Raw genomic sequence first — 14,538 nt, 5'->3', positions numbered from 1 at the left:
CAAATATAGGCAGGCGTAGACATTGTTAAGAACCACCCAGCAGAATTTGCAAAACAACGACAAGAAAATTATTATTATTATTATTATATTGTTATTAGCATAGGCTACCCTAGTGCTGTGAATGGTGTGGATACCGAATGCCTATTGACGTTTGTTTGCGGTTCAAAATTCCTTTTGCCCTTTTAGGGAAAAATACAAACACATCGGTGGTCTCTCCGAAAGCTAACTTGCTGTGTAATTTTCCATGCAATGTCATTGGACAGAAAGCTAGACAATTTGAATCAAACTTTGAAATCCCGACCTTCCTGTATGATGATGCTGCCATAGTAATTACATAAGCAAAACGTAAATGATTCGCGGGAAAAAGTGAAAAAATGGCGACTTGCACAGTCTGAACTCAAGCGCTGCACTCTCGTTAACTACTAAAGTATTACTTTGCGAATGGAATATAGTGATTCTGAAGTTATTAATGCGTTTTGTGAACTATTGCCCTTAAATCGGAGAGCATTCAATCAGGTAAGTAAGAACAAGAAAACGAATTGTGACCCCTGGATAACTGTAATGTATGATAGCAGTTAACTCATCCAAGTTGGACTTACGTTAACATTTTTGCAGGTTTTCGCCCTACGTGTTTTTCCTCACCATTTTAAAGATGTCATGCCAGTCATTACGTTTAAAATGTTGACAGCGTTTTGTTTTTTAAAATCTGATCATTCGTACGTTACACTTGGCAACTAACGACACTTGGTTTGGCGCTAGATAAGCAAAGCTACCCGATGCACTAACGTTACGTTGCTGATCCAGTAACGTCTCTGTTTGCAGAGCTCACGCATGGTAAGAGTTTAGAAGGCATGCCCTGACCGCCAGTTTGTAGTACGCTTTGATTGATGAATGATATGCTGCAGAAACGCCATGAGAAAGAAATGCTTTAGTGGATTGCTTATAGCACTTACAGTACAAACAAAATAGCAAGAGCATTACAACGGCAGCAAGCAGCAGCGGCAAGGATCACTGCACATCATACAGTAATGTTAGCTCGCTAGCGTGTCGATATCTATCACCGTAAATTGTGTCCTGTAGTGTTGTACGTAGTTTAACAGTGAAAAGTATGATTAGTTTGGGCGCTAGTTTCAATGTTGACTCATAGGTCTTGCACTTGTTGAAATGAACTCGTAGCGTAGTTTTGAACCGCTCGTCTTCCTTCAGTTCAGCGATTCAAAGCAGGACGTAACAAAAATGTGTAGGAGGGGCTAGCTACAGTGAGCAACTTTCCACTGTCCAACTTCTACTACAAACCAAGTGCGCATATCGACCTTTCATGGTATAAATTCGTACCAGCCAACAAGACTAGTTATAACAGGCAGTGTTAAAATATACGTGTAAAAATATAACTGTCTGAAAGTGATTAAGGGCTGCGCCGAGACCTCAGGGCGTTTCTTCAAGCGCTGCCCTACTTTGCCCCGGCAAGCATTAGTTTTGATATCAGTCATATCGTGGTGCAACTGACTCAACCGACAGTCCCCCGGTGAAGTCACAAAAAAATAGAACATCCTGAGTGATCCTTGCCGGTTCTCACTACTGTTCTGAGACTGAGGATGTATTAATCCGCCAGGCCCGCCCGTGCGCTTCACTTGATGTCTTTCTCGACAGCTCACAAAGTTTAAGATTTGAATTAGCGGAGAGCTTATTGGTTTGAGCACAGTTGCGGTCGGTGACAACTCCATCAACATGACAGGGACTTTCTGTGGTGCGCTGAAATCTGTCTGAATTATAGCTGTCATGTTGGCCTGTCAAGGATATGCTATGACTGTTTATGGATAAGACAAGGAGCAGTCACACTGCTTCTTGTGCTGTCAATAATGCAGTCTGTGAAAAGAGAAAAAAAAAGAAAATTAATCAGCTTCAGTTGTGGATTTGGACTGATGTGTTCCTGTTGAGTTCTAAGTACTAAGTCTCTCTCTCTCTCTCCCTCTCTCTCTCTCTCTCTCTCTGTGTGTGTGTGTGTGTGTGCACACATGCATGCATGTGTGTGTCTGTGCTCAACCCTGTGTGTGCGCCTGTGCATGTGCATGCACGTGTGTGTGTTTGTGAATGTGTGTATTCCCACAGGTGTGCTTGAGTGAGTGAGTGTGTTGGAGTGTGTGAGTGTGTTGGAGTGTGTGTGTGTGTTGGAGTGTGTGTGTGTGTCGGGCTGAGTGGTGAGAGCGAGCATGCTGGAGTCGGCCTACAGAGACGACTACCTGGCGGCTGACCAGATGGAACCCAAGCGCCTGCTGCCCAAGCGAGAGCGCAGCGTGAGCGAGCTGGAGGCCAGCCTGACCGTGGGCCAGTATGTCCTGTGCTGCTGGTCCGACGGCCTCTACTACCTGGGCAAGATCCAGAGGGTGAGTGCGTGCATGTCTGGACCACTGATCACAACTCACACCAAATGGACTTAATGGACATCAGGGAGGGAGGGATAGGTGATATGGTAGTAGACCTAAAACTAGCACAGTGTTTCAGTGACTAAGTTTACATACACAGCAATAATGTGACTATTGACCTTATTCAGTATAAGACAATATTGCAATTATGGGGTTTACATGAGTTGTTGATAGAATATTCCATTCATATTACCTTTTGCATGTTACACAGCATAGTTGGATTATTACTAGCAAAGGCAGTTGATTCTGTAAAAGATCTGCACTGAAAATTCTAATAGTATTTTATAGTGTGATTAAGGTGTATTAATGCATACAACGCACTTCAACAATGCAACTAAAATTAGAAAACTCCACGTCTTAATTCAATTATTGCTTTTACCAACTATGACCTTTTTCGGGTTAAGGCAATCAGAAAATGCTGTTACCATGGCAGCATCTTGAGAGGGCTGACCTCTTTAAGGACTGACCTCTTTAAGTTCTGACCCTGGGACCACTCTTTAAGGACTGACCTCTTTAAGTTCTGACCCTGGGACCACTCTTTAAGGACTGACCTCTTTAAGTTCTGACCTTGGCACCACTCTTTAAGGACTGACCTCTTTAAGTTCTGACCCTGGCACCACTCTTTAAGTTCTGACCTCCTTAAGGACTGACCTCTTTAAGTTCTGACCCTGGCACCACTCTTTAAGGACTGACCTCTTTAAGTTCTGACCTCTTTAAGGACTGACCTCTTTAGGTTCTGGACTTTAAGGACTGACCTCTTTAAGTTCTGACCTCTTTAAGGACTGACCTTTAAGTTCTGACCTCTTTAAGGACTGACCTCTTTAAGTTCTGACCTATTTAAGGACTGACCCTGGCTCCACTCTTTAAGGACCGACCTCATGTCTGTGGAGCATAAGTGCATGCTGTGGTGTCCATGGTTTGTACAGTCATTGGTGTGTTATGTGTATATATATGTGTGTGTGTGTGTGTGTGTGTGTGTGTGTGTGTGTGTGTGTGTGTGTGTGTGTTAGCAGTGTGTCCTGATTTAGCACCATGGGATAACATTCAATTAGAGATGAGCTGTAATCTGATTATTCTATATCAGAGGTCATTAAGCTGCTGTTACCTGTATCTGCCTGTAGATATGACACCTGCATCTCCTAACGCAGTGGTTCCCAAACTGCAGTTGACATACATGACATGCGTCACATGTCCAAGAGCAGTGGTTCCCAAACTGCAGTTGACATACATGACATATGTCACATGTCTTCTAGAGCAGTGGTTTCCAAACTGCAGTTGACATACATGACATGCGTCACATGTCCAAGAGCAGTGGTTCCCAAACTGCAGTTGACATATATGACATATGTCACATGTCTTCTAGAGCAGTGGTTCCCAAACTGCAGTTGACATACATGACATGCGTCACATGTCTAAGAGCAGTGGTTCCCAAACTGCAGTTGACATAGATGACATGTCACATGTCCAAGACATACGTCACATCTTTTAGAGCAGTGGTTCCCAAACTGCAGTTGACATACGCCACATGTCCAAGAGCAATCACATGTTTAAGAGCAGTCACATGTCAGTCATCTTTAAAATGCTGTCCAACACTCGCTCCGATGGGACATTACTGGCCAAAAATGATGTCATCCATGTGGATTGGCTGATCTCTCCAACAGGAAATTGACAGCTCATCCACCAATCCACATAGACAATAAGTGTGCAAGTGTCAACCAGTGATTGTAAAATGTGGGTGGAAGTAAGCACTTGAGGGACACCATTTTAAAGATGATTGGATGCTAACTGGCTGAAGCTAACCTTCCAAACCCTGACCCCCTTCTCTGCGTAAGAGCTTAAAAAAATAAAAAAATAACATTAAGAAACTTGTGTTTTATTAACATTGAATAAATGTGTTATGTTCTCACGGTATGTTTAGTGTCATTATGGTTTGTATTGTGAGTGGTGTGGCATGAGAGGACTGTTTGTGAAACACTATCCTGGCGAAAGCTGCAGCTCAGACCCTCTGACCCTCTGGCCTTTTTCGCCAACAGATAGCCGGTTCTGTTCTGGTTCCACTGACACTTGTAGGCCTTTTCCGCCAACAGATAACCGGTTCTGTTCTGGTTCTGTTCTGGTTCCGTTCTGGTTCCCACTCCAGATGTTGAGCCGGAGCATTTCAGCCAAACATAAACTGATCCGGAACCTGAAGAGTTGTTTTTTCCTGTAATCCAAAGTGGGTGCTTACTGCACACTACACTGTCTACTGATGACATCGAGGTTCCGCTCAAAACTGGTGGAAATGTCGGCTGGTTCACTAGATAGCACCGAGGTTTAAAGAATTCTGAACGGAATAGGTTCAAGAAGCAGTTCTCTGTTGGTGGAAAAACGCCGTGTCCACCCTGTGTGTGCTTGGCAGACAGCGGACTGCAGATGGCATGACAGGCGTCCACCCTGCCCCTTCACGCCGTGTCCTCGTCACAGGTCACTCCTGTGGATGGAAACAGGGTGGACTGCCTGTGTGAAGGGCTTCTGCTGACCACTCTAAAGACAAAACACACACACACACACATACACACACACACCATTATGGTAAGCGGAACCTAGGATGTCATCAGTAACAGTTTTACGGAACTTACACAGTTCTGGTAAGGGGTGTGTATGAAACTGTACATATTAACAGCCTCATGGGAATTCCATGTAGACACACACACACACACACACACAGTGCATCATACAGACATGTCTTACATCCTATATGTTCCCAAACCTAGTGTTTGATGTTCTAAAGGCTTCACTTGATGTTTGATGTTCTAAAGGGTTCACTTCCTGTTTGCTGGAGGTGGTGTTTGATGTTCTAAAGGCTTCACTTCCTGTTTGCTGGAGGTGGTGTTTGATGTTCTAAAGGCTTCACTTCCTGTTTGCTGGAGGTGGTGTTTGATGTTCTAAAGGCTTCACTTCCTGTTTGCTGGAGGTGGTGTTTGATGTTCTAAAGGCTTCACTTCCTGTTTGCTGAAGGTGGTGTTTGATGTTCTAAAGGCTTCACTTCCTGTTTGCTGGAGGTGGTGTTTGATGTTCTAAAGGCTTCACTTCCTGTTTGCTGGAGGTGCTGCTGCACGTCCCTCTGATTGGCTCTGCTGGGGTCAAGCCAAGTCACTGTGTTTATATAGCACATTGTAAACAACAGGAGTTGACCCAGAGTGCTTTGCAGTTGATGCAACGAAGATACAAGGACATCAGAGGCGCCTACAATCCTGTTTGTGTCCTTTTTGTCCTCATCCAGTGTCCATCTGATCTCATTGGCTATCTTTGATGTCTCTTAGTTGTGATTGGCTGTTTCTGAGATCCTCTTCTGGTTGGTTGTCTCTAACATTCTGCGTTCTGATTGGGATTTGATGTTTCTCATGGGTGTGTTTTGTAAAAGTGACGTTGAACTCTGAGCATCCATCAGTTTGAACACACTCTCCATGTCCCTCCACTGTACTCTATGGGACCGCAGTCCTGGTTGGATGTACCTCATGTCCTGTTCTGATTGGTTGTCCCTGGTATCCCTCTGTTCTGATTGGCTGTCCCCGATGTCCCTCTGTTCTGATTGGCTGTCCCAGATGCCCCTCTGTTCTGATTGGCTGTCCCTGATGTCCCTCTGTTCTGATTGGCTGTCCCTGATGCCCCTCTGTTCTGATTGGCTGTCCCTGATGCCCCTCTGTTCTGATTGGTTGTTTGTTTGTGTTCCAGGTCAGTCCCCCAAAACAGAGCTGCTTTGTTACGTTTGAGGACAACTCCAAATTCTGGGTCCTGTGGAAAGACATACAACATGGTGAGTTGAGAGCACACACACACACACACACACACACACACACACACACACACACACACAGTCACACAGACATACAACAGGGTGAGTTGAGAGCACACACACACACACACACAGTCACACAGACATACACCATGGTGAGTTGAGAGGGACAGGAGGAGAGATAGTAGTTTGGACAGGAGAGCCGGCACCATCAAGTAACTTTTCATTTCAAATGATTGGCATTGAAGCAACACCCCACTCAAATATCAAATACGTACAAGCATGACAGTGAGTGCAGTGTTTCCCCTAGAATTTTTTCCAGCAGCGGTGCTATTACTGCTATATATAATATATAAAATATATTATAAAAAATATATTTTTTATTTTTTTATATCATACCTTCGTGTTTCTTTTGTGGACATTTTCAGCTTTCTTTTACATTATTGGTTAAAAATGATAGAAGAAAAATGAAATGGCACAACCCAGAAAAAGATTATTTACAATTTATTTAAATTTGTCTTAACCCTTTACCCGCCAAAGTCGCAAAATTGCGACAAACAACGTCACTGATTAAAACAGACGATAGACGCGAGTATAGTGTAAAATCTCATTTGTACTCTTGACCACTAGATGGCAGACACCCAGAGCTTCGATTCAAGCTCAACCTTTTTTTTCAAAGTTTTCAGGAAGCACAGGAGAAACACACGAGAAACACACGAAGAAGACGTGCATTTCCTCCATAACGCTGGAAGTTTACGCAGGGCCTTAGTTTTGCACAAATTGAAGCAGAAATACACCAAATGTTGAAAAAAAAATTCACGTGTGATGAAGTCTCGGGTCTTTTATTCATCTATTCTGATTCTAAAGGATAAAATCTGCATTTTGGCGGATATACAAGGAAGTTTACAAGGAAGTTTATTGTCACATGCATATAGTTACTGGAAGTAAGAAATGCAGTGAAATTATGTCTGGTGTCAGCCTATTTGTGCATTAATGGGGGGGGAAAAAGTGCAGTAGAAGAGGGGTTTAGTAGATTAAGTGGCAAGGGCTGCATAAAAAAGGTGGGGGAGGATTGGGATTGGGTGGAGGGCACCAACAAGGAGCACCCAAGAGCAACAGGGGCAAGGAAAACCCCTTACCAAGGAAGAAACCTTGGGCAGATCCACTCGCTCGGGGGCTAACCCAACTGCCAGGGGTCTTGGTGTGTGTGTGGGGGGGATGACAGGGGAGATGGGATAGTGTGCTGTGTATGTGGGGAGAGGGCAGTGTGCAATATGTGTGTTGGAGAAGCTTCCTCATGAGACAATGTGCTGTGTATTGGGGGCAGTGTGCTGTAAGTATGTTGGGGATGTGTGTTGGAGAAGCTTCCTGATGAAATAATGTGCTGTGTATGTAGGGGGGCAGGGACTTACTATTGCAAGCAGAGTACTGTATGTAATGTATGTGAGTGATGACAGTGAAGATGTGTGTGTGGGTGGGGAGGGGAGTGGAGCAGTGACTGTGTGTGTGTGTGTAGTGTGTAGGTGGGTAGGTGGGGGCAGTGTGCTGTAAAGTATGTAGAGGATGTGTGTTGGAGAAGATCCTGAAGACAATGTGCTGTGTGTGTGGGGGGCAGTGTGCAGCAAGTATGTAGAGGAGGCTTACTGTAGCAAGCAGTGTGCTGTATGTATGTGAAGTGATGACAGTGATGATGTAAGTGTGTGTGTTGGGGGGGGGTCAGGGACTTACTATTGCAAGCAGAGTACTGTATGTAATGTATGTGAGTGATGACAGTGAAGATGTCGGATATGATCGATCGCCTATTGGCAGTGATAGTCACGGAGCGTCTGTGAATGGAGGTCGTCATTTCGTCTTTCCGACAGTGTTCACTAAGCATACAATGCTTATTTTCGACCCTCTGCCCAACATAGCTGTAGGTGCCAGTGGTAATAGTGATGATAAGTGTCCGTAATGGACGTGGTATTACTAGCGATTACACACGAGAAAACACATAAGAAGGCGTGCATTTCCTCCATAACACGGAAGCAATGCAGGCCATAGTTTTGCACAAATTGAAGCAGAAATACACCAAATGTTGAAAAAAAAATTTACATGTGATGAAGTCTTGGGTCTGTTTATTTACCTAGTCTGATTCTGAAGGAGAATATCTGCCTTTTGGAGAATATTGAAATTATGTCTGGTGTCAGCCTATTTGTGCATTAATGGGGGTAAAAAAAGTGCAGTAGAAGAGGGTTTAGTAGATTAAGTGGCAAGGGCTGCATAAAAAAGGTGGGGAGGAGTTGGGATTGGGTGGAGGGCACCAGCAAGGAGCACCTAAGAGCAACAGGGGCAGGAAAAACTCCCTTACCAAGGAAGAAACCTTGGGCAGATCCACGGCTCAAAGGGGCTAACCCAACTGCCAGGGTCTTGGTGTGTGTGTTGGGGGATGACAGGGAGATGGGATAGTGTGCTGTGTATGTGGGGAGAGGGCAGTGTGCAATATGTGTGTTGAGAAGCTTCCTCATGAGACAATGTGTATTGGGGGGCAGTGTGCTGTAAGTATGTTGGGGATGTGTGTTGGAGAAGCTTCCTGATGAAATAATGTGCTGTGTGTGTAGGGGGGCAGGGACTTACTATTGCAAGCAGAGTACTGTATGTAATGTATGTGAGTGATGACAGTGAAGATGTGTGTGTGGGGGAGGGGTGGGGCGGTGACTGTGTGTGTGTGTGTAGTGTAGGTGGGTAGGTGGGGGCAGTGTGCTGTAAGTATGTAGAGGATGTGTGTTGGAGAAGATCCTGAAGACAATGTGCTGTGTGTGGGGGGCAGTGTGCAGCAAGTATGTAGAGGAGGCTTACTGTAGCAAGCAGTGTGCTGTATGTATGTGAGGTGTTGACAGTGATGATGTGGGTGTGTGTGTTGGGGGTCAGGGACTTACTATTGCAAGCAGAGTACTGTATGTAATGTATGTGGTGATGACAGTGAAGATGTCGGATATGATCGATCGTCTATTAGCAGTGATAGTCAATGAGGCGTCTGTGAATGGAGGTCGTCATTTGGCGCTTTCCGACAGTGTTCACTAAGCATACAATGCTTATTTTCGACCCTCTGCCCAACATAGCTGTAGGTGCCAGTGGTAATGGTGATGATAAGTGTCGTGAATGGACGCGGGTATTACACGCCGACATTTAACACGAGAAACACATAAGAAGGCGTGCATTTCCTCCACAACACGGAAGCAATGCAGGCCATAGTTTTGCACAAATTGAAGCAGAAATACACCAAATGTTGAATAAAAAAAGTTAGCATGTGGATGAAGTCTTGGGTCTGTTTATTTACCTAGTCTGATTCTGAAGGAGAATATCTGCCTTTTGGAGAATATGAGCTGATCGCCTAGTCCGCGCTGGGTCTGCCAGAATGGAGGTCGTCATTTGGCGATCTTTGCGACAGTGTTCACTAAGCATACAATGCTATGTCGACCCTCTGCCCAACGTAGCTGAAGGTGCCAGTGGTAAAGGTGATGATGTTGTCGTAATGGACGTAGTAAAAAGACAACAGGGTAGTAAAAATAGGCTCTGAAGAACTGCAAAGTCACCCAGCGATAGGAACTGATTTGACCAGGCTACTTTATTGTATAGTAGAATAAGGTTTGTGGTAATAGTAATAGTTTACTATTGTTGGTTTACATGTGACACGCTTTCCTGTTCAGGTGTTTATGTGGGTGAAATGACAAAAAGTAAGCAAAACTGCTCAAATATATGTTCAACATCCAGTATTTACTGAAATGAGCATAATTTTGAGTGGTGGTTGTCATTCAGTGGCGATCATAATATGCAAATTAGATGCGTAAATTTACCCACTTTTTAAACTTTGTTCATACTCAATGATTTTCACATTTACAGTAGGACTTTATCTCTGACCACTTTCAAGCCATGGCCTTTTTGAAATTTTGATGTAAAAATCGAATGATGTTTTTTTTTTAAACCTGTAAACCTAAAGGGTTAATGGCAAAGGCCACACCCCAATCTGCGAGCACTTAATTTTTCTGGGCTTTTCAAAGAACATCTCTAAAAGGCTCTTTGTGCAATTGAATTGAATTGTTGGGGGGCCATTAATGCTGACACGCATGCGTAGCCAGATGCTCTCCTTGTAGTCTATTTCTCAGTCCCAAAACAACAACCCCGTATAAAAAGTAAATACTCACTTTTTCTTCTACATCACTCCCACAGTTACCATACAACTCACTCACAATTAACCTTTCAAAAAAGGACCTAGGCTGCTTGATTGAAGTCACGACCGTTCGTCTCACCCGTCAAGAGAACGCTGAAGTTATGAGAACCGTCTTTCTGATAAGAGAATGTAGGCTCCTATGTCACAATGCGCAAAACATAGAAAAGGTCTGTTTGTGATAGCCTATTATAGCTAAGTGGACAGAATTTAGGGCTATCGTATATGCCAACATATGCTCATATTTCCTTTAACTATCAGAAAGTTTAAACAGGCCTAGACTGTGTTAAGCCTAGCTTTCCCCATGCAAACATTACATGTAGCCCTAAGCTAGCGTTACAAGTCTAGGCTACAATTAACGTTAAGACCATACACCTTTGTAGCACATTGGTTTACTTATTGCATTACTTACGTTTTAATAATTTGTCGTTGAATGTTGATGGAGACTCATCTTTGGGAAATCAGCTCTCTGGATAAAATTGTCAGCCGGAGCAAGAGTTCTCAGAGTTGGCGACACCGGACGTGAATCAATCAGCAGAAAGAACGCATCACAACAGTAGGCTAAATGCAACAAACTTTTTCCCCCATGTTAAATTCATTTTAGGTAATCATGAATTGGTTTCTTTTATTTGATGTAGGCTAGGAGAGGAGGATGCATGTTTCACATTAGTGTCAATGTGTCAAAGCAGGCTTTGGATCAGAGGAATTGCTCAAGCTTAACATATGGCATAGGCTACAGCGAATTCACGCATACAAACAACCGTGATGAAATATAACTAATATCATTTTTATTGTCACCAGGCCTATAAGTAGGCTATTTATTGTGTAACCTACAAGTGAGCGATGACACCATAGGCTACACTGTGAACAAGACCCCATCAGTCGGATAGCTAAACAATGTAACCGTGTTCAGAGCGTGGGCTAGCCATATGGGCTGCAGACTTGTCTTTGGGCTTGTAATCACCTGACACATCATGCATATATGTCCTGAATAATGAGAGGCTGAGTCGCGGTTTGATGCATAACCTCAAGACTTTCAGAAAACAATTTGAGATGGCGTTGGCCATTGTGCTTTTACAGTGTGTTAAGTGAATCTTGTGATATTATGTTGCAGCGGCGCTGAAAATCCAGCGGCGGCGCTGTTAAATACACTGTAGGGGAAACACTGGAGTGTGTCATTTTAGTATACCAGGCTGAGTATGATTCATGTGTGTGTGTGTGTGTGTGTGTGTGTGTGTGTTCTGCAGCTGGAGTGCCCGGTGAGGAACCCAAGTGCTCTGTGTGCTCGGAAATAGTGTCGGTACCAGGCACCAATGTCATTCTTATCTGCGGCAAATGTGGAATAGGTGAGTCTCCGCCTGACCCAGACCCAAGCCGTTCCCCACACACACACACACACACACACACACAACCCACTCTCTAGATCAGTGTTTCTCAAAGTGTGGTCCGAGGACCACTGGTGGTCCGCAAGCTAACCCAAGTGGTCCGCGAGCAGACGTGGTAAAATATAATATAGTTTTTTGCAATATTGAACCAAATTGTATGTAAATCCAGACAGTTCTGCAACACTGCTTATGTAAGCTACGCCAGTTTAAATGAATCTTCTGACACAATAAGCAAGGTGCAAAGACAATAAGCAAGGTGGTTCAGTGTAGTGTTGCACGGTGCACCGATACTACAAAAGTATCGCAATACCCTGAAATTAAAAATGTCACGATACCTAATTTTATTAGTATCGATACTTTTAAGAATGACCGTGTTGTTTTGAAGTAACATGCGTGTGCGCAAGGCATGCTTTTAGTGCCTCCTCCCCTATAGCCTGTGCGTCATTTCTCCTCACACACACGTATGCTGTCGGAACAGTGAGACATTGCTGCTAGTTTAGGTGCTGTTGTGACACATAATAATAGGCTAATATCAAGTTGATTTGCTCACTTGCATCTCTCAAGTTTGTGTTGCTAACCTACCTATTTAGGTAATTTAGGCATTCTATTGGGTGTAAAGTCATTTAAAAATAGGCTACGCAACCATGGCAAACTTTTACATCTGGAGAGAGCTCCTTGCTAACTATCCCGCTAGCTCAGGTCATGTCTGTCATTCGTGGGGTGGTCACTAAACTCATTAATGAACATTGCAAGACACTTAGCTCTTCTATGATCCCAGAAAGATTTTCTTCGACTTGTTAGTTTTTTGAACATTTATTTTATCAAATGACATAGAAAACATAATGAATTGCATCCACATATCCTTACGCACCATGCGCAACTATTATTCACTAGCCTAAAACCGTGAGGCTGAAGGCTACTCTCACATAGCCTATATCTTAAAGTGACAGGCACTCAATTACACCAATGTGCACTCAATCAGCCTTACACACCACATTAAAGATATGCCTAAGTGTAATACTTTAAAAATCAATATGAAGTATTCAAATTACATTTTTTTTAGCCACTAATAATTATGCAGATTATAAAATACTATACATTATTAGCAAAATAACTTTATATGAATTCCAAAATATATCAAATAGAAACATATGACATAAGTCATTATTTTCCGTGTGTGTGTGTGGAAAGTCGGGCAGAATCTAGGATGGCCACTGGTGTGGTGATCACACTATATTCAATATTACTGATGACGTGGGTGGGGGCCCCCAAATCAAATACATTTTTTAAAAAGTATCGAAGAAGTATCGAAATCGCAATTCTTGACCTGGTATCAGTATCGAAACTATAATTTTGGTATCGTGACAACACTAGTTCAGTGAGTAGGCTGTTGAAGTAGGTGAGTTTTTTTTTACTGGTTAAGTGGTCCTTGGTCTGAGTGTGTTGGTGAAAGTTTGAGAAACACTGCTCTAGATGGAGCCCCACACAGTACAGGGACACACTCACACTCCCTTACAAAATGTAATTTTTGCAGCAGATTTGAAGCAAACTAGTGGGTGACTTGTGGGAAACAAATGAGTTCACTAGAAAATATTGCCAGGAGTTTGCCAGTGTTGACCAGCAAAGTTCCGGCAACAATGACAAGTTTTGCCACTAGTGGAAAATGTGTTCGCCAGTGAAATGCCACTAGTGGAAAATGTGTTCGCCAGTGAAATGCCACTTCACTTAGCCAATAATGGCAAACTTCCAGTGAATTTCTGGTGACAAACCTAATTTGCATAATGACATTGCTGCAAATTTGCTGCAACATTACCAAAAGTTAACCGCAACTATTTGCCAGAAACCTAATTTGCATGTGAAAATATGACCTCGCAAATTTTGCGGCAACTGTTCGCCAGAAACCTGACATTTCTGTAAGGGCTCTACATGGACACACACACACTTTACATTGACCCCCACACACTGTACATGAACACACACCAAATGAATGTTGTAGAGTGGGGTCTATCTGCTGGCCGGCTAATGTAATGACAGTAATGACACGCATGTACATGCGTGCATGCTCACACGCACACACACACACACACACTCTCACAGCCTGGTCAGTAGATTTGACACGGACCCCGCCACTTCACCAGGCCTGATTAGCACACATGCTCATGAGCTCATGAATATTCATGCCGGTGGTGTGTGACCCATTACCAGCACAACGCAAAACACTTAGTAAACAACAACATCAGTCACAGCAAAACACTTAGTAAACAACATCAGTCACAGCAAAACACTTAGTAAAAACAACATCAGCCACAGCAAAACACTTAGTAAACAACATCAGTCACAGCAAAACACTTAGTAAACAACAGTCACAGCAAAACACTTAGTAAACAACATCAGTCACAGCCAAACACTTATTAAACAACAGTCACAGCAAAACACTTAGTAAACAACAACATCAGCCACAGCAAAACACTTAGTAAACAACAACAACATCAGTCACAGCAAAACACTTACTGTAGTAAACAACATCAGTCACAGCAAAACACTTAGTAAACAACATCAGTCACTACATCACAGGTCTGATTATTACAATCACAGCAGCCATTACAGGTCTGATTATTACAGGACTAATTTACCGTAAATAATGTTATGCTATAAACAACATCAATGGCCTTTTTAATGTGATAATCAGTAAAGTTCTGTGCCAGAAAACCTTCTGTAATAAACAGCATTAATTAAACAGTCAGTGATTTT

General features: G+C 43.2%; 1 protein-coding gene across 1 annotated transcript in view; it reads left to right on the top strand.

Annotated features, from left to right (window-relative positions):
• The first annotated feature begins 359 nt into the window (after nt 1–359).
• phf19 (PHD finger protein 19) overlaps nt 360–14,538 on the top strand; it is a 53,183-nt gene continuing 39,004 nt past the window's right edge. The window contains exons 1-4 of the mRNA XM_048244601.1: nt 360–516; nt 2,110–2,384; nt 6,138–6,219; nt 11,650–11,748. Coding sequence (XP_048100558.1) covers nt 2,211–2,384; nt 6,138–6,219; nt 11,650–11,748 — 355 coding nt within the window. The 5' untranslated portion in view covers nt 360–516; nt 2,110–2,210. The remainder of the gene's footprint in view (nt 517–2,109; nt 2,385–6,137; nt 6,220–11,649; nt 11,749–14,538) is intronic.

Source organism: Alosa alosa, chromosome 5 (genome assembly GCF_017589495.1).
Source record: "Alosa alosa isolate M-15738 ecotype Scorff River chromosome 5, AALO_Geno_1.1, whole genome shotgun sequence".
Lineage (NCBI taxonomy): Eukaryota > Metazoa > Chordata > Actinopteri > Clupeiformes > Clupeidae > Alosa > Alosa alosa.
The sequence above is the reverse complement of the archived record's forward strand: the minus strand, read 5'-3'. Positions and strand labels throughout refer to the sequence as shown.